Source organism: Somniosus microcephalus, chromosome 3 (genome assembly GCF_052327205.1).
Source record: "Somniosus microcephalus isolate GS21.2 chromosome 3, FLI_Smic_1.0, whole genome shotgun sequence".
NCBI classification, from domain to species: Eukaryota; Metazoa; Chordata; class Chondrichthyes; order Squaliformes; family Somniosidae; genus Somniosus; species Somniosus microcephalus.
The window spans coordinates 267,496,782-267,517,479 of NC_140989.1; the positions used below are offsets into that span (position 1 = coordinate 267,496,782).

General features: G+C 44.4%; 1 protein-coding gene across 2 annotated transcripts in view; it reads right to left on the reverse strand.

The window, feature by feature from the left end:
• Positions 1 to 20,698, reverse strand: part of stxbp3 (syntaxin binding protein 3) — a 107,333-nt gene that overhangs the window by 46,250 nt on the left and 40,385 nt on the right. For both annotated transcript variants that reach the window (XM_085982438.1, XM_085982437.1), the window contains exons 5-6: positions 15,547 to 15,625; positions 5,029 to 5,129 (exon numbers count right to left, since the gene is read on the reverse strand). In XM_085982438.1, coding sequence (XP_085838564.1) covers positions 5,029 to 5,129; positions 15,547 to 15,625 — 180 coding nt within the window. The remainder of the gene's footprint in view (positions 1 to 5,028; positions 5,130 to 15,546; positions 15,626 to 20,698) is intronic.

Here is a 20,698-nt window from a genome sequence, read left to right on the forward strand (position 1 = left end):
GAGAGCACAGATTTAAGGTGATTGGTAGAAGAACCAGAGGTGACATGAGGAGAGACACTTTTATGCAACGAGTGATTTGGATTTGGAATGCACTGCCTGATAGGGTGGTGGATACAGATTCAATACTAGCCTTCAAAAGTGAATTGGATAAATACTTGAAGAAAAAATAGCAGGGATATGGGGAAAGTGCGGGTGAGTGTGACTAATTGGATTGCTCTTCGAAAGAGCCAGTGAAGACTTGATGGACCGAATGGTTCTCCTTCTGTGCTGTACTATTCTATGTTTCTATGATTCTAAGCAGCACTGAAGGGCAAAAACCACAAGCTGTATTGGGAGTGGGGGAAGGAGCGCTGCTGATTTTTGTTCATAAAGGCAGACAAACAGACACTGCCCTGAAAATGTGGGCAGTTGGCATGTATACCAGCCTCAGGCAGATTTCACAATACCTGTCTGTGTGGAGTTTGCACATTCTCCCTGTGTCTGCGTGGGTTTCCTCCGGGTGCTCCGGTTTCCTCCCACAGTCCAAAGATGTGCGGGTTAGGTTGATTTGGCTATGATAAATTGACCCTTAGTGTTAGGGGGATTAAATACGTGGGGTTACGGGGATAGGGTGAGATATGTGTCGGTGCAGGCTCGATGGGCCGAAATGGCCTCTATCTGCACTGTGGGGATTCTGTGATTCTGTGATCTCTCGATACACAATTTCACACACATCATTAAACTAAGTGCTTTGTTTTCATAATATATCGGTCAACCACAATGCATTTCATGGACCATACTAATATTATACAGACAAGGCAGTCACAGAACTGGAAATCACACATTAGAATCCTTGAAAAGCATTGTTAATGTGAATAATATTTCAATTATTCCTAGATAGTTTGTGTTTCAATACATCTTAACTTGTCTCCTATAAATTAAATGTACTTCAGCCACAAGAGCCATTCTTTGGTCTTTATAATTTAGTAGAATTTCCTTTTAGGAAGCGAACATTGCTGCACACATTGTTCCAATTCCGTTGGTGCCAATCATTCTTCCATCTGTCAACTCAACAACAACAACAACTTGTATTTATATAGTGCCTTTAACCTAGTAAAATGTCCCAAGGCACTTCACAGGAATATTAAAAGACAAAAAATTTGACACCAAGCACATAAGGAGAAATTAGGGCAGATGACCAAAAGCTTGGTCAAAGTAGTAGGCTTTCAGGAGCGTCTTAAAGGAGGAAAGAGAGGTAGCGAGGCAGAGAGGTTTAGGCAGGGAATTCCAGAGCTTAGGGCCTAGGCAACAGAAGGCACAGCCACCAATGGTTGAACGATTATAATCAGGGATGCACAAGAGGGCAGAATTAGAGGAGCGCAGATATCTCGGGGGGTTGTGGGGCTGAAGGAGATTACAGAGATAGGAAGGAGCCAGGCCATGGAGGGATTTGAAAACAAGAATGTGAAATTTGAAATCGAGGCGCTGCTTAACCGGGAGCCAATGTAGGTCAGCGAGCACAGAGGTGATGGGTGTACGGGACTTGGTGCGAGTTAGGACACGGACAGCCGAGTATTGGATGACCTCAAGTTTACGTAGGGTAGAATGTGGGCCAGCCAGGAATGCGCTGGAATAGTCAAGTCTAGAGGTAACAAAAGGCCCTTGAAACCAATGATGTGCAGAGTCAAGCAAAAGAGCAGTTTGCTCACTCAAGCATGCCCATTTTTAGAAGTGCCCTTGTCCTACTTTCTGAACTTTGATTGTTAAATTAAAAATTATTGCCTTCCCCCCACCTCCCAATTTTGTGTGGCAATTTTTCTTTGTAGGGTAAAATTACCCTACTGAATAGCTACTTCCAGAATGTCATTGGGCAGAGACCTAGGAGAGAGAAATAAATAGGTCACTTTCCCTTCCCAAGCTGAGAGGATGAAGTGCGGCAAAGCACCTTTTAAAAATCCGCTGAATGTTTCATTTGAGAAAACAAGTTGGCAGACAGATTGATGGCACATCAAAAAACTGCCCCCCCCCCCCATCTAAATGTCCCATGAGATTAAAGTGAAAAGAACATTTATAGGATCATTGTAACCGAGATCCCTGTGAAACGTGGTGTTACCACCCACCACTTCAGAATCTGATCGTGCAATATTCAATTTATGCCAGCATTTTATTTTGGCAACAGTTGTAAAGGATCCACAGCTAAAATGTGAAACACAAGGAAAGAATACATCACAAATAAACAGCAAAAATGAGATGTTGATGCAACAAATGTTCCTAATTATTTAAGCAGCAAAATATTTTGCCATGATGTGAGCCTCTAATTCCTTGAAAACACTGAACTGCTGCTATTCCAAGCTAGAGCGGAGAGAAGAGTTCAGGTTTAGTACTTAAAATGGTAGTTACTTCAAGATTTCTGTAACTTTACTTAGAAAGCAATGGGCCAGTATTTGCTGGCAAAATAATGGTGAGTTAAAGGCGCACACCCTTAGTAGTGTGTAAAATAACCAGCAATTTGTGGCGAGGAAGAGATATGCCGCGAGTTGCGAATCGGGAGTCTGCCACTAGCCTCGCAAAAATGGGATTGCATCGTCAACTTCCCCATGAGTTTCAAGAAATTGCTGGATCTGCGCAGTAAATACGACTTGATCTAGCCGCAAAAAAGTTAGGGCTGATATTTCACAACGCAAGCATCCCTTTAATGACGAGATTTATTTTATGCAACGCCACTAAACCTCAGAGGCCCGGAAAGGGAACAATTTGACATGGTGGAGTCTCATTCCTGCAGGTAGTAAATTGTTCCTAGAGGTATTTTAAAAATCAAATTTTAATTTAAAAATGTCTTACTTTTCCTTTGTCTCTTTTCTCTCTCTCTCTCTCTCTCTCTCTCATAATCCAATCTTTCTTTCCCTCTCCTTATTTCTCTCTATCTAATTTGACTCGAATTAACCCGATTTCCCTCTCCATCTTTCGCTCGGTTTCTTTCTCTATCCTTAAATCTTATTGGTTAAGGAGATAGACTATTGGCCCCGTTGTTCACCAAGGTTCCAGATGCCCGTTGCCAACTCTCAGTTCCAGTGATTTGTGCTGTAAAATGAATTGGAGCTGAAGGGTGATGAAAAAAACCCCAACTCAATTTCATTAGAGCAAAGGAGGTTGACGGGTGATTTGACAGAGGTGTACAAGATTATGACGGGTTTGGATAGGTTAGACGGGAAAGGCTGTTCCCACTAGTCAATGGTACAAGGACTAGGGGACACAGATTTAAGGTTTTGGGCAAGAGATATGGGGGGGGGGGGGGGGGGGGGGGGGAGGGGAAACTTTTTTACCCAGCGAGTGGTGAGGGGGGGGGGGGGGGGGAACGTGAGGGAAAACTTTTTTACCCAGCGAGTGGCGAGGACCTGGAACTCGCTGCCGATGGAAGTGGTGGAAGCGGAGACACTCAATGTTTTCAAGGGGAGACTGCATAGGCACTTTAGGAAAATAAACTTGCAGGGCTCCGGGGATAGAGCGGGGTAATGGGACTGACTGGATTGCTCTAAAAAGAGAGCCGGCACGGACTCGATGGGCCGAATGGCCTCCTTCTGTGCCGTTATGACTTTATAACTCACGACACTCATCGTGAGATGCCCCGCTCCAGCAAATTCTAGGTCATTAACTGCAGCTCATCTTAAAAGGATGGCTCCAGGATAAGGCCCGACAATGGCCTCATCCTCTACATATGAAAAATATATTGCTGTAATGTTAAATTTAGCTTTCCTCACTAAGACTATTGACAGCCATCCAGCCATATTCCTTTCACAATTTAGATTGCAATCTCTTCTAAGTGTGTGCTCTCACTGCCATTTCCCTAAGGAAACTGCTGTTTCCCTCCTCAATACTTCCACTCAATTTAATGAGGCGGTCAACACTTCCTTTCCATCCAAATCACTTTGTGCTGATCAGACATATATAACTCTGGATCCCAAACACTAGAGATTTGTCTTTTCACCAAGACAGACAGACCAAGCTTGAATTCTGACCTTGGCTAGTGTTCATACTTTAGCCTCTTGCTTTGAGTGAGTTTGCCAGCCTCTGTCAGCTTGGCCGCAGAAGGGGAAAAAAATGGCCTTTCCTTCTCAGTGACATGTTCGACAAATTCTTGGAAAATTAGGTGATTACGGAATATGAAAGGCAAAACTAATTATTCTGGAAACCAACTATTGGGTTTGGGGCTTCTGGGGCTTAGCTGATCACTTCTGGGGGATTGGAGAGGAACTTTGAACAGAGAATTCCTGAATTGACTGCAGGTTTCTTGTGTTTTTTCTTGTCTTTCCCAAGGGGGGTGGGGAAGGGCAGGTTTTTGGGAATGAGAGCCAACAAAAAAATGGGGCAGCTATGCATGGCCTTGATGGTTTTTTGGCATCCTGGAATCACAAGAAACAAGAATCAGATCTCATCCATTAGCCAACCAAGTACTGTAGCAACATTGACAGTAACAAGTTGTTCACAGATTTGAGTACACTCTGTATCTAGTGAGGTAAAAGTCTTGTGCACAGGAAAGCAAATATCATGCCAAAATTAAATGGCTATATAAATAAATGAAAAGGCCGAAATGTTTAGTGGAATGTATCTCTACAAGGTTCGAGGGCTAAAGGATAACTAATGGCACACAAAGTCTTGAACGCAGCATCATTCAAATGAGAACTTTAATGCCTTTCTGTATAACTGTAGCTCGTTAAGTGATTCTGCTGAATGTGTTGTGCTTCCAAATGCATACTTAACCCAAATAAGCAGGTATAATTGAACAAATATGCAACAAATCTGTAGAATGTGTCTTAACTGAAATATAAGAAAATCCAAGTGGATTTGCATTAATGTAAGCCCTATAGGGAGGTTTTTACAATGTATGTAACCTAACTGCCTTGCTGCTGTTCTTGGGTAAAAGGTGAAAGGTTGCTACACTGCTCTCACCCAAACAGCAAAAACAAAACAGCTTTGTTTAGAGTGTGCTGCAATAAACACAAGTTATTTAGCACAGAAATTATTTTTAGCAGCAAAAAATACTTAAAGTACCTGAGATTCGTATGAAAGAAAGGAAATGTTAACTTCTTTGCAACATTTTATGGCTTTCGAGCACGTGGTCTTTAACTGACTAAAGAGGTTATCGGGGCAATCTAGAATTTAAAAAAGAGGTTATTTCAACAAAACTGTATATCTGCTATTCTGCACTTCAGCAATCAATACATTTCTTCCTTAATATGAACATGATTAAACTAGGAACGACAATATATTGAGGCAGTGACATACAATGTGTCTATATCCACAGTTACACACACTGGGGTAAAGTTGAATGCATCTATATCCACAATTACACACACTGGGGTAAAGTTGAATGCGTCTATATCCACAGTTACACACACTGGGGTAAAGTTGAATGTGTCTATATCCACAGTTACACACACTGGGGTAAAGTTGAATGAGTCTGTATCCACAGTTACACACACTGGGGTAGAGTTTCTGCTTTGGGCACAGTCTGCAATCCGGGCACAAATTGCGCTTGTTTTGAGAAGTGTTTTTTCCTCACTCGTTTCCGCTCAAACTCATTTGCATATCACCGGATGTAATATCTGCCGTGAACCAACACGCAATCGGGCAGCATTTTAGAACGTAATTTTTAAAAATAAAAACTTTTGCTTTAAAAAATATTCTGATATATTTAAGAGCGGCAACTTGTTGCAGTTTGATTATTACAGCTGAACATGGGTTTATCACAAAAAATAAGCATTTTAATCAGAGTGTCGTGTCCACCACCTGTGAGTAACCTGAGTTTAAGACTTAAAAAAAACTATACAGAAGCATTTGCAAGTTATATTGGGGTACAGTCATCAGTTTCTTAGTAAATTTAAAAAAAATTAAATTCAAAAGCTTTTAAAATATGCCTATTAGTGTCCTTGCACCTAAAAACATGCTTAATTTTTAGAGCCTCCTCGAAGGCCTGCAAATGAGCATAATTAGAGGAAACTCACCATGGTGATTAGTTCAATCTGGGGGCGTGGCCAGTTTTGTGGGCGGAGCCGGCTTCTAGCACGATTTTTTTAAACCAGCGTTAAAGATCGCGGAATCTCGATTTGTGCTGAAAGTAATTTGCTCTTAAAATTCCACAATCAGTTGTGCCGATTTCACCGATTTTGGGTGAATTGCGCTGAAAAAACCAGTACAACCGAGCAGAAACTCCAGGCCACTAATTTCAACCACTCTGCAGTACCAAGTACTAAACAGAGGCAAAGACAAAATTCTTCCTCACTTGGAACAGGTGTACATTAAAAAATGCCCAGACACCCTGGGTGTCTGTGGAGCGGGACCAGCAGAGGCCTGGGCAAGAAGATAGGTCAATTTAGCAATGAGAGTCTCTCAGTGCAGAGCCTTGCTAGATGGAAGCACAGATTTGAGATAGAGCTTTAACACTGAGGCCCCGGAGTACAATACTCTGCAAGTACCCTGCATCAACATATTCCCCTGGATGGCTCTAGATAAAAATAAGATACCCAAGATATGGCGCAGGGCAAAACAGTTTACATAAGAACATAAGAAATAGGAGCAGGAATAGGCCACTTGGCCCCTCGAGCCTGCTTCGCCATTCAATAAGATCATGGCTGATCTTGGGCTCAAAGCCACTTCCCAGCCCGCTCCCCATAACCCTTCACTCCCTTATCTTGCAAAAATTTGTCTATCTCCACCTTAAATATATTTAATGACCCAGCCTCCACAGCTCTCTGGGGCAGAGAATTCCAGAGATTTACAACCCTCAGAAGAAATTCCTCCTCATCTCAGTTTTAAAAGGGCGACCTTTTATTCTGAAACTATGCCCCAGAGTTCTAGATTCCCCCACGAGGGGAAACATCCTCTCTGCATCTACCTAGTCGAGCCCCCTCAGTATCTTATATGTTTCATATAAGATCACCTCTAATTCTTCCAAATTCCAATGAGTATAGGCCCAGCCTGCTCAACCTTTCCTCATAAGTAAACCCCTCATCTCTGGAACTAACCTAGTGAATCATCTCTGAACTGCCTCCAATGTAGGTATAAGTTTGCCAAAGTCAGGCCAGTATCTGGAGCGGTGAGAGCGGAGGTTCAGTGAGTATTTAAACTCACTTTTGCAGGCTTTTTTTACAGAGGCTTTCCAATCTTGCAGACTGGCGGCGGTGTTCCAGAGCCACGTCACGATTCAAAACACGACGCAGGCAGGAGGAAGCAGTTGATTGGGTGAGTACTTATACTACTCTATAGTTTGACAGTTAAGGTTCATAGTTTATAAAGTTTATAAGGTCTTAATTTTGTGGTTATAATTTCTAAGGTCTCTGTTGTGTAGCGGGGAGTGCTAGGAAACAAGGGCCCTTGAGTATATCATTTAATTGTAGTATAATTGGTGGTATTGATTTAATTTAAATTAATTAAAGGGCAAGTCATGGCAGCAAAGCTCGGCCCCGTGGCATGCACCTCCTGCACTATGTGGGAAATCAGCAACAGTTCCTGTGTCCTTGACGACCATGTGTGCGGGAAGTGTATCCAGCTGCAGCTACTGGCAGACCGCATTGCGGCGCTGGAGCTGCAAATGGATACATACTGGAGCATTCGTGATGCTGAGGACATCGTGGATATCACGTTTAATCAGTTGGTCACACCGCAGGTAAAGGCTGCACAGACAAGAAGGGAATGGGTGACCGCCAGGCAGAGTAGTAGGCGCAGGCAGGTAGTGCAGGGGTCCCCTGCACCATCCCCCTCTCAAACAGATATACCACTTTGGATATTGTTGGGGAGGATGGCTTATCGGGGGAAGGCAGCAGCAACCAACTTCCTGGCACCATGGGTGGTTCTGCTGCACGGGACAGGAGGAAAAAGAGGGGGAGAGCTACAGTGATAGGGGAATCGATTGTAAGGGAATAGATAGGCGTTTCTGCGGCTGCAAACGAGACTCCAGGATGGTATGTTGCCTCCCTGGTGCAAGGGTCAAGGATATCTCGGAGCGGCTGCAGGCATTCTGGAGGGGGAGGGTGAACAGCCAGTTGTCGTGGTGCATATAGGTGCCAACGATATAGGTAAAAAATGGGATGAGGGCCTAAAAGCTGAATATATGGATTTAGGAGGTAAATTAAAAAATAGGACCTCAAAGCTAGTAACCTCAGGATTGCTACCAGTGCCACGTGCTAGTCAGTAGAAATAGAAGGATATTTCAGATGAATACGTGGTTAGAAGAATGGTGCAAGGGGGAGGGATTCAAATTCCTGGGACATTGAACCGGTTCTGAGGGAGGTGGGACCAGTACAAACTGGACGGTTTGCACCTGGGCAGGACCGGGACCGATGTCCTAGGGGAAGTGTTTGCTAGTGCTGTTGGGGAGGGTTTAAACTAAAATGGCAGGGGGTTGGCAAACTGTGCAGGGAGACAGAGGAAAGGGAAGCAAGGACAGCAGCAAAAGACAGGAAGAAAAGCAAAAGTGGAAGTCAGAGAATTCAAGGTTGTAAATCAAACATGGCCACAGTAAATAATAATTCTAAAAGATCTAAGAGTGTTAAAAAAAAAACAAGCCTGAAGGCTTTGAGTCTGAATGCGAGGAGCATTCGTAATAAAGTGGATGAATTAGCTGCGCAAATAGATGTAAACGGATATGATATAATTGGGATTATGGAGACATGGCTCCAGGTTGACCAAGGCTGGGAATTCAACATCCAGGAGCATTCAATATTCAGGAAGGACAGGCAAAATGGAAAAGGCGGTGGGGTAGCATTGCTGGTTAAAGAGGAGATTAACACAATAGTAAGGAAGGATATTAGCCCTGATGATGTATGGGTAGAGCTGAGAAATACCAAGGGGCAGAAAACGTTAGTGGGAGTTGTATACAGATCCCCAAACAGTAATGCTGAAGTTGGGGATGGCATTAAACGGGAAATTGTCTGATCCTGTCACTGTTTTCCAAGTGCTCTGCTATTACAACTTTCATAATGGACTCTAGCATTTTCCCACTACGGTTGTCAGGCTTACCGGTCTGTAATTCCCCGTTTTCTCTCTACCACCTTTTTTTGAACAGTAGGGTAACATTAGCTACCCTCCAATCCATGGGTACTGTTCCAGATTCCATCGAATGTTGGAAGATCATCAGCAATGCATCTACTATTTCTAGGGCCACTTCCTTAAGTACCCTAGGATGTAGATTATCAGGCCCTGGGGATTTATCGGCCTTCAATCCCGTCAATTTCCCCAACACCATTTCCCTACAAATACTGATTTCTTTCAGTTCCTCCCTTTTGTCAGACCCTATGTTCCCCGACATCTCTGGGAGGTTATTTGTGTCCTCCTTTGTGAAGATAGAACCAAAATATGTATTTAATTGGTATGCCATTTCTTTGTTCCCCATTATAAATTCCTCTGATTCTGACTGCAAGGGACCTATGCTTGACTTCACCAATCTTTTTCTCTTCACATATCTATAAGAGCTTTTACAGTCAGTTTTTATGTTCCCTGCAAGCTTACTCTCATTCTATTTTCCCCTTCTTAATTAATCCCTTTGTCCTCCTTTGTTGAATCCTATACTGCTCCCAATCCTCAGGTTTACTGCTTTTTCTGGCCAATTTATATCTCCTCTCCGTGGATATTATGCTATCCCTAATTTCCCTTGTTAGCCACGGTTGAGTCACCTTTTTTGTTTTATTTTTATGCCAAACTAGGATGAACAAATTCTGTAGTTCATCCATGCAGTCTTTGAATGTTTGCCGTTGCCTATCCACCGTCAACCCTTTGAGTGACATTCCCCAATCAATCCCACCCAACTCGCGCCTCATACCATCGTAGTTTCCTTTATTTAAATTCAGGACCCTCGTCTGAGTCAACTACTTCACTCTCCAGCTTAATGAAAAATTCTATCATATTATGATCGCTCCGACCCAAGGGGCCTCGTACAACAAGATTGCTAATTAATCCTCTCTCATTACATAATACCCAGTCTAAGATGGCCTGATCTCTAGTTGGTTCCTCGACATATTGGTCCAGGAAATCATCCCGTAAACACTCCAGGAATTCCTCCTCCACAGTATTGTTACTAATTTGGTTAGCCCAATCTATATGTAGATTAAAGTCACCCATGATGACTGCTGTGCCCTTATTGCACGCTTCTCTAATTTCCCTTTTAATGCCATCCCCAACCTCCGCATTATTGTTTGGAGGTCTATATACCACTCCCACTAACGTTTTCTGCCCCTTGGTATTTCTCAGTTCTACCCATACAGATTCCACATCATCAGAGCTAATATCCTTCCTTACAATTGTGTTAATCCCCTCTTTAACCAGCAATGCTACCCCACCTCCTTTTCCTTTTTGCCTATCTTTCCTGAATATTGAATACCCCTGGATGTTGAGTTCCCAGCCTTGGCCACCCTGGAGCCATGTTTCCGTAATCCCAATCAAATCATATTTGTTTACCTCTATTTGCGCAGCTAATTCATCCACCTTATTACGAATGCTCCTCGCATTAAGACACAAAGCCTTCCGGCTTGTTTTTTTTTAAACGCTCTTAGACTTATTAAAATTATTATTTACTGTGGCCATGTCAGATTTAAACCCTTGATTTCTCTGACTGCCACTTTTGTTTTACTCCTTCCTATCGTTTGCTTTTATCCTGGTTTCCCTTTCCTCTGGCTCCCTGCTCAGGTTCCCAACCCCTTGCCATTTTAATTTAAACCTCCCCCAGAGCACTAGCAAACACTCCCCCTAGGACATCGGTCCTGGCCCTGCCCAGGTGCAAACTGTCCGGTTTGTACTGGTCCCACCTCCCCCAGAACCGGTTCCAATGTCCCAGGAATTTGAATCCCTCCCCCTTCACAAAGGAGGACACAAATAACCTTCCAGAGATGTCGGGCAACATAGGGTCTAATGAGAGAGAGGAATTGAATGAAATCAGTATTTGTAGGGAAATGGTGTTGGGGAAATTGACGGCATTGAAGGCCGATAAATCCCCAGGGCCTGATAATCTACATCCTAGGGTACTTAAGGAAGTGGCTCTAGAAATAGTAGCTGCATTGCTGGTCATCTTCCAAAATTCTTTAGACTCTGGCACAGTTCCCATGGATTGCAGGATAGCTAATGTTAACCCCACTATTTAAAAAAAGGTGGTAGAGAAAAAATGGGGAATGAATGGGTGTAAGCCTGACATCGGTAGTGTGTGAAAATGCTAAAGTCCATTATAAAAGATGTAATGTAATGTAATGTAATGCACTTGGAAAACAGTGACAGGATCGGACAAAGTCAACATGGATTTACAAAAAGGTAAATCATGCTTGACTAATCTACTGGAATTTTTTGAGGATGTAACTGGTAGGATAAGGGAGAGCCAGTGGATGTGGTGTATTTGGACTTTCAGAAGGCTTTCGATAAGGTCCCGCATAAGAGACCAGCGTGCAAAGTTAAAGCACATGGGATTGGGGGCAAGGTACTGACTTGGATAGAAAACTGGTTGGCAGACAGGAAGCAAAGAGTTGGAATAAACGGGTCTTTTTCCGAGTGGAAGGCAGTGACTTGTGGGGTACCGCAGGGATCAGTGCTAGGGCCCCAGCTATTCACAATATATATTAATGATCTAGACGAGGGAACTAGATGTAATATCTCCAAGTTTGCAGATGACACAAAGCTGGGTGGGCGTGTGTGCTGTGAGGAGGATGCAGAGAAACTCCAGTGCAATTTTGACAGGTTGGGCGATTGGGCAGATGCAGTACAATGTGGATAAATGCGAGGTTATCCACTTTGGTGGCAAAAACAGGAAGGCAGATTATCTGAACGGCAATAGATTGGGAGAAGGGGAAGTGCAACGAGACCTGGGTGTCCTTGTGCACCAGTTGCTGAAGGTAAGCATGCAGGTGCAGCAGGCGGTTAAGAAGGCAAATGGTATGCTGGCCTTCATAGCGAGAGGATTCGAGTACAGGAGCAAGGATGTCTTGCTGCAGTTGTTAGGGGCCTTGGTGAGACCACATCTTGAGTATTGTGTGCAGTTTTGGTCGCCTTATCTGAGGAAGGATGTTCTTGTCATGGAGGGAGTGCAGCGAAGATTCACCAGGCTGATACCTGGGATGGCGTATGAAGAGAGATTAGGTCGTTTAGGCTTATATTCGCTAGAGTTTAGAAGAATGAAAGGGGATCTCATTGAACCTTATAAAAATCTAACAGGACTTGTCAGACTAGATGCAGGAAGGCTGCCCCCAATGGCGGGGAAGTCCAGAACCAGGGGTCACAGTCTAAGGATAAGGGGTAAGCCATTTAGGACAGAAATGAGGAATTTCTTCAGCCAGTGAGTGGTGAACCTGTGGAATTCTCTACCACAGAAGACAGTTGAGGCCAATTCATTAAATATATTCAAGAAGGGGTTAGATATATTTCTTAAGGCTATGGGGATCAAGGGATATAGGGAGAAAGCAGGGACAGGGTACTGAATTTGGATGATCAGCCATGATCGCATTGAATGGCGGAGCAGGCTCGAGGGGCAGAATGGCCTACTCCTGCTCCTATCTTCTATGTTTCTATGTAAAACCGGAGAATGACTATTGACTTGTACCAAGTTACTGCCCCGTCTCTTTGCTAAATTGCGGGTACAAAATACTTGAAAGGCTTATCCTTCAAAGAATTGCCCTCACGGTTGATGATATCCTAAGTGTAGGTCAAACACGTTTCAGACCAAACCACGGGACCTTGATCACATGCTGGCACTGCCACCTACATCAAGAATGTCTTGCAGGCCAGGCAGAAGACAGGTTCCAGTACTCCTGGCTCTTACTGCTGCATGTGACATGATCTAGCATACAGGCCTTCTGTACAAGTCGTCATTGGCAATGGATTGCCATGGCTGCGGAACTTCGGCTGATAGGGCTTTGCTTCCAAGCTCCTGGAAACCCCAAAATAATGGGCTCTCAGGGCTCAGTTCTAGCACCAACACTTTTCAACCTCTTCACAAATAATCTTCCCAACCCCACTTACAGGCATTTTATTTATGGAGACGACATCTATCTGACAGCATAGGACCAAGATTTAAGTCACCTAGAAGTCCTAAATGCCGACATGCAAGAGATAGCTCACTACTGGAAAAGATGGAGACTTAAACCAAGTGTCAAAAAGACAGTTTCCAGCTGTTTTCACCTAAACCATACAAAGGCCAACAAAAAGCTCAACATCTTCCTGAATGGGCATAGCTGGACCTTGGGTCGTGCATCTAATTGTTACCCTAGACCATACCTTTATTTTCAAGGAACACTTTACCAAGTCCTCGCTGAAAGTAAAGACAAGAAACAACTTGATCAGCAAACTAGCTGGTTCAACCTGGAGGAACAATGCGCAGACACTAAGAAACTCTGGGCTTGCCTTATATTATTTTGCAGCAGACTATTGCTCCCTGGTATGGCTCAGCTCTTCTCACACAGGACTAGTAGACACTCAGCTGCATTACACCACGAGTATAATAATAGGTATTATGAGACCAACCAACCTGGCCTGGCTGCTGGTCCTGCCCAACATCAATCCTCCTGACACCAGGCTGCCTTGAAGAATCTGCTCCTTAAGGTGCAAGCTATGCCACAGCAATCTCTATTTAAATGTATTTAATCCACCAAGCTATCACCTTCCAGGAATTCAAGGCCCTCCGTTTGGACAATTCCTTAAGGACCCTAGATATCACATCAAATGGCGTACTAGGTAGTAAGAACGAGCTTCAAACATACCCTATGCCTATTTAGTGACAGCCCAGCCCCCTAGTTTTGACCTTCCACATTATCTGTGGGTAAAGCTCAATGGCTTCAGATGCAGAATGATCAGATGTGCTGCAAATTACTGGAAGTGGGGCCTTCATGACTCCCACCCCCACCCCCCCCACTCCCCAACACCCCTTTGCTGCTGTGGCCAGTTAGAAGTTGTAGGCCATACACCTGCAAGTTGCAAGGGCTGCCTGGCTCCTTAATGGACCTGCACAAAGTTCTTCACTCAGCTATTGAATGCTAAGAACACTTGGACTAACACAGCTGACTTGACTGTCTATGTACAGTAAACTCTTGTTTAAACGGCACTTAATCATCTGGAATACTTTAATAACCGGCAAAATAGATAGCCGGTAATCTTGCCGAATCCATCCAGCACTTGTTTTGCCGAGTTCAAGTCTCCCGCGGTGGCCAAGTTAGTCAGTGGTTTTTATTTTTGTTTGTGTTAAAAATTGCCTTGGTAGGTATACCCCTCTGTTATCCAGAATTTTTCATCAACCGGCACCATCCTGGTCCCATAGGTGCCGGATAAGAAAGAGTTTACTGTAAATACAATCGCAATAAAAAAATCTTTTTCCCATCTGTGCTCCTGTCTATTAAGGCTCTGTGTTGGGAGTTGAACTGAAGTCACTATATTGAGAGTGCAGCAAATCAAACTATATGCTTTATTCTAATAAACCTGAATGAGCATAAATGAGGTTCTGAAAACCAGGGCACGTCCTTTTCATTGCTAAAATCGTAGATACAAAATATTAATTGCAAAAACTATAAAAACATTAATTTTCATTTACCATTAATACAAGTCACTGCATGTGCCAGCCAAACTTTTAGAGCTCATGTTTATTCAGAAGAAAATGCATTGAACTGTACATCTTGGTCATTAATATTTCCTTTTCGAACAATAAATTACTGCTGAAATATTATGACACTCCTATACACAATCTTTCAAGATCCATAATATTTTAATTCCATTAGTCAGTGATCACCAGCTGAAGCAAAAGACATAAATTCATTCAAAATCTCAAGGTCCATAGAACTGAATTCACAAACCTTACCTTTTATTCCAGTGTTGCTCACACATTTGTGTCAACCTATTTATTTTAAAATACGACACAAGTCACACATTTCGTTCAGATGTCTTTGGGGGCAAAAGCTGGTGGGTCCCGCATAAACATTTATTTTGAAGAAAACAAAAACTACCTCGATTTTTTTAAAACCTCTTCAAAATATTTGAGACACAATTTTGGGCAATTGATAAAATGAGAAACTTAAGTCACAGGTTTAGCCATGTGAGGGTCACACAGCTTTAATGTCAATGCTTATTAACATTTCATTCACACAAACATTATACATTTGGGAAAAAAAAACACATTACATTTACAAAACATAGTTGATTGTTCCTTTGGCACCAGCAAAATAGGACATAATGGATTAAAGGGAAGGGAGCCCAAGGTTTGTCTTTCAAGCCGCACAGGTGCCTACTATGGACCCTCAGGGGCCACATATAAAGTTTAAATCTATGCTCCTATTTCTTTGCATACGCATCTGAAGTTGCTGATACTAACAGATCTTGGAGTTCTGATTTAGGATTTATCCACCAATGAGGCAGCAACATAAAGAACCGCCCTTTCCAAGCCTCCAGGCCCACAAAATTCAACCAATAAACCAGTACTGACTTGTCTAGACTTTGAAGGCCATGTGTGTCCCCAGGGTGGCAGTTTGGGCATGCCTGGGTTAAGGCACATACAATGTAGTGCTGCAATTGTTTCAAAAAGGAAGCACACTGGATAACAATGAAGCTACTTACAGTCAGTAAAGTAAACGTAGGCGGCTTTATACTTGTAGGAATTCTTCTTTCTGAAGTCATTTATCAGTACATCTACCGACTGAAAAGTAAAAGAATAAATGGGGTAGCAAACATTGCCTTTCAAGTACATTAGTTCACAAATATTTACTTGAATACATTTTTCCCTCATTTATAATCAAATGCCCTAAGGCACAACAATTGATATCATTTTTGGGGTTGGAACAAGTATTTGCTCTAAAATTAATATAACCATTTTTTTCCATATGTGTTCAAGGGGTTTGATTCATCTCTATTGCATCTAGCATACATCCATTGAGGGTCACACCACAAAGATGTCATATGACTATAGGGCAGAAAACTGATAGTGGTTATTTAAACTGATCTGTTAACCATGCTGATTGATTCTAATTTCTTACTGACTAAATGCAAAACAATTAAAAAGTAGTTCCATATATTAGACAGTCAACAAAGCTACTAATCAACAACCAGGGACCATCAAGAACCAGCCAGTACAACAAAACCAACCAAACATTTCCCTCAATAACAAATTTGCTCAACTCCTTTCAGTGGTTACGTTCAAAGCAATCACTAAACTTAGCAAATTATTAACTGGACTTACATATATGAGAGAAACATCAAGAACATTGTGTAATGTATGTACCTTTATAAGGGGGAGAACTACTTTTTACAGCTCCTGTATCCTGTAGTACCGGCAGTGACCACACCTGTATATAAACCCCGAGTAGTGATCTGTACAGTCAGTTGCAGTTTGAACCCTCATTCAGTCAACACCTGTTGATCGTGCCCTGCAGTCGGTTGTCTGATTATTGAAGGACACAACATTAAGATACACGGATATAACATTGGCGACAATGCAGATTCGAACCTAACTGCAACTCTGCATCACCTCCCAGGGATTCGCTCCTGGAGAACAGTGGAAGGAGGTCGAGTCCAGAAGCATGGGCGTCGACCACGGGCAACCGCCCAGTCATCCAGCGGAGATTTGAGCATTGCAGGGGAGGCTGTCGAGAGCCAGGCTTGGCTTTCCAGTCACGGTGGTCCAGCAAAACGGGCTGGCAACAGGTACAGCGCAGACCCTTCCCGGACAGCGGCGGCTAGAGCCAACCGAGTGGCACAGAAAAAGGCCGAGCAGCGTTGACGGGGGGGGGGGGGGGGGGGGGGGGGGGGGAAAAGAGAGAGGGCAGAGTGCACAGGGCGCAGCCGGTGTTCAGGACCGAGCGCCGTCAACGGAGAGAGAGACAAGAGAGAGCAGAGCGCAGCCAGTGTTCAAGGGCCGAGCAACGTCAACGGGGGAGAGAGGCACGCAGGAAAACGCGAGGCACTACCATTGCCACGAGGACCGCAGAGAGAGTGGCATTGGCAGCAGCGCAGGAGCAGCGCACGAAACCCACAGGGCATCGCCATTTGCCACGAGGACCGCCGAGAGCGGCGTTGGCAGCAGCGCGGGAGACGCCATTTTAAGCCACAGCGGGGAAGAAAGGAAAGCGCGGGAGACGCCATTTTAAGCCAGTCTAACCACACCCAAAAATGCCGAAGAGTGGCAGTATCACAGCGTTCGACAATGAATTCGAAGATTGGATGACATATGTCGAACGCATAGAAGTATACAGCAAGGCGAATGAAGTGCCAGATGACAAGAAAGCGCTGGTATTGTTGAATTCAATGGGTGCCAAAACGTTTAGCTTACTACGAAACCTAGTAACCCCAGAGAAGCCAGTAGAAAAGGATTTTGAAAACAGTGTGTCAATCCTACAGGACCACTTAAACCCCACACTGCTGCTGATAGCAGAAAGATTTAAGTTTCACAAAAGGAACCAGCATAAAGATGAAAGTAATGCTGAGTATTTAACAGAACTGCGCAAGCTATCGAAACACTGCCAGTTTGGAACGGGACTAGCAGATACTTTAAGGAACAAGTTTGCGTGTGGGCTTCAAAGTGAAGGAACCCAGAAATGGCTTCTATCAGAAAAGGATCTTACGCTGGACAAGGCTTTCAGCATTGCAGTATCACACGAAGCAGCAGCACGGGGCGCTGCAGAGATACAAAGGAGACCGCAAGAATATGGCACAAATGAAATGTCATACGGAACAGTGAAGTGCTATCGCTGCGGCAGAACAACACATGACCATAATGATTGCTGGTTCAAGGACAAAGTGTGCAGGCAGTGTGGAAAAGTAGGACACATAGCAAGAGTCTGCAGGTCAGGAAAGAAAACCAGCAGCAAGAAATCTCCACAGGAGAAGTACAAGAAGGTACATAAGGTGACGGAGAGTAGTTCAGATGAACAGAAGAGTGATGCAGACTCCGGAAGCAAGGAGCTGGGTTGTCTGAAACTACATAATGTGATCAAAACGGAGGATCACCAAACTATCTGGGTCACGCTCAAGATAGCAGGAGTCCAAGTGAAAATGGAATTGGACACAGGATCAGCCCTAACAGTCATAAACCGAAGGGACTACAAGCGGCTATTCTCACATATACCCTTGAGAGATACAGAGATTGTCTTGAAGACGTACACGGGGCAAAAAGTCTACCCCAAAGGAAAAATAAGGGTGAACGTTATATATAACGGCAAGGAAACGCCAAAAATGGACCTATATGTATTGCCAGATGGAGGACCACCACTACTAGGACGTGAATGGATCCGGAAGGTACAGCTAGATTGGCATTCCATACAAGCACTGACTGTAGATGCCAAAAAGGATGACGACGTCACACCTGGTCGACTGTCAAAAATGCTAACTGACGCACAAGAAGTGTTCCAGCAGGGACTCAGAACACTAAAAGGCATAACAGCGATGATCAAAATAGAGGAAAATGCAAGCCCAAAAAGTTTTTTTTAAGGCCAGACCGGTACCTTATGCGATCCGCCCAGCCGTCGAAGCAGAGCTGGAAGGTTTGGAACGTTCAGAAGTACTGTCCAAAGTGGACTGGAGCGAGTGGGCTACACCCATCGTTCCTGTAATGAAGAGGTCGTTGAGTAATACGCCTGGGGAACCAAAGAAGGTTCGCGTCTGTGGGGACTTTAAGGTGACAGTGAACCCAGTCCTTCACACTGTACAATATCCGCTTCCGCGGATTGAAGATATTTTCGCCTCGCTATCTGGAGGGAAACGCTTCACTAAGATTGATCTGGCCCAGGCGTACCTGCAAATGGAGGTAGAAGAAGCCTCGAAACAGTACCTCACGATCAACACTCATAAAGGTCTCTACCAATACAACCAGCTGGTGTTCGGGGTAGCATCAGCTCCGGCTATTTGGCAAAGGGCAATGGAACAAGGCCTGCAAGGGATTCCAGGGACCCAGTGTTATTTGGACGACATCCTGGTCACGGACAGAAATGACAGTGATCACCTCGCCAACCTGGAGCAGGTGCTCACTAGACTGAAGGAATATGGGCTCCGAGCTAATCGCCACAAATGAGAGTTTTTCCAGAAGCAGATCTCGTATTGTGGCCACGTTATTGATAAAGAGGGGTTACATAAGTCCCCTGAAAAGATTGAGGCAGTAGTCAAGGCTCCAGCACCGGAAAATATGTCACAACTGAGGTCGTTCCTCGGGCTGGTGAACTACTACCATAAGTTCTTGCCGAATTTGTCTACCGTACTACACCCACTGGACACCCTACTGCAAACGGGGGTACCATGGAAGTGGAGTGACGAATGTAAACGAGCTTTCCAGAAGAACAAAGCATTGATCACATCAAAAGAGGTGTTGGCTCATTTCAACCCAGCACTACCAATTCGGTTGGCGTGTGATGCATCACCCTATGGCATTGGAGCGGTGCTGTCGCACAAATTCCCGGACAGCTTGGAGAGGCCAGGAGCCTTTGCGTCTCGGTCACTAACCTCAGCCGAGCGTAACTACGCCCAGATTGACAGGGAGGCCCTCAGCCTAGTGTGGGGAGTGAAAAAGTTCAATTACTATCTGCACGGGCAGAAGTTCACCTTGCTGACTGACCACCAACCAGTTGTCTCCATCTTTAATCCAAAGAAGGGCGTTCCGGTGATGACTGCGCAACGGCTACAAAGATGGTCCCTTTTTCTAGGGGCGCACCAATATGAAATCGAGTAGAAGGGCACGAAACAGCATGGAAACGCTGATGGGCTATCACGCCTGCCACTGCCTACTGCGGAGGAAGCACCAGCAGTGGATCCTGTCGAAATATTTCATTCGACTATAGTTGAATGCTTGCCAGTAACTAACGCTGGTATAGAGAAGGAGACCCGAAATGACCCGACACTGTCTCGGGTATATGATTTGACGGTGAAGGGATGGCCAGCACATGGCGACTCACTGTTGCCAGCATTCTCATCCAGAAGAGAACAGCTGTCAGTATGCCAGGGGACCTTGATGTGTGGATCCCGAGTGGTAATTCCACCGAAGTTAAGGGAGAGAGTGCTCAATGAGCTTCACGAAGGTCATCTGGGAGGGGTGAAAATGAAAAGCCTTGCTAGGGCTTGTGTGTGGTGGCCAGGGATCGATCAGCAAATCGAGGACCTGACAAAGAGCTGCTCAGAATGCCAGAAGGTCCAAAATGCACCACCACATGCCCCTCTACACCCATGCGAGTGGCCCTCATCTCCATGGCAACGGGTGCATATTGATTTTGCTGGTCCATTCACGGACTCAATGTTTTTAATAGCCGTGGATGCGCACTCGAAATGGCCCGAGGTGATCAAAATGTCCTCCACCACCACGGAGAAAACTATTGCAGTCCTACAGACCATTTTTGCCAGGAACGGCTTGCCAGAGCAGATTTGCTCTGATAACGGACCACAGTTTGTGTCCGAAGAGTTTCGAAGATTTATGAAAAGGAATGGGGTAAGGCATTACACATCCACCCCGTATCATCCAGCCACAAATGGATTGGCTGAGAGGTTCGTACAAACCTTTAAAAAAGCAGTAAGGGCCATGTGCGATGACGACATTCCACTGCAGCATAAGGTGGACAATTTCCCGTTAGCCTACAGAAATGTGACACATGCAGTCACCAACCAGGCCCCGGCCATGATGTTCTTTAACCGAAGGTCAAGATCTCGTCTGGATTTGCTCAGACCAAATGTACGAAGAGATGTTGAGAGTAAGCAATTCCAGCACATCAATGAGAAGCAGACAAGGAGCTTCAAT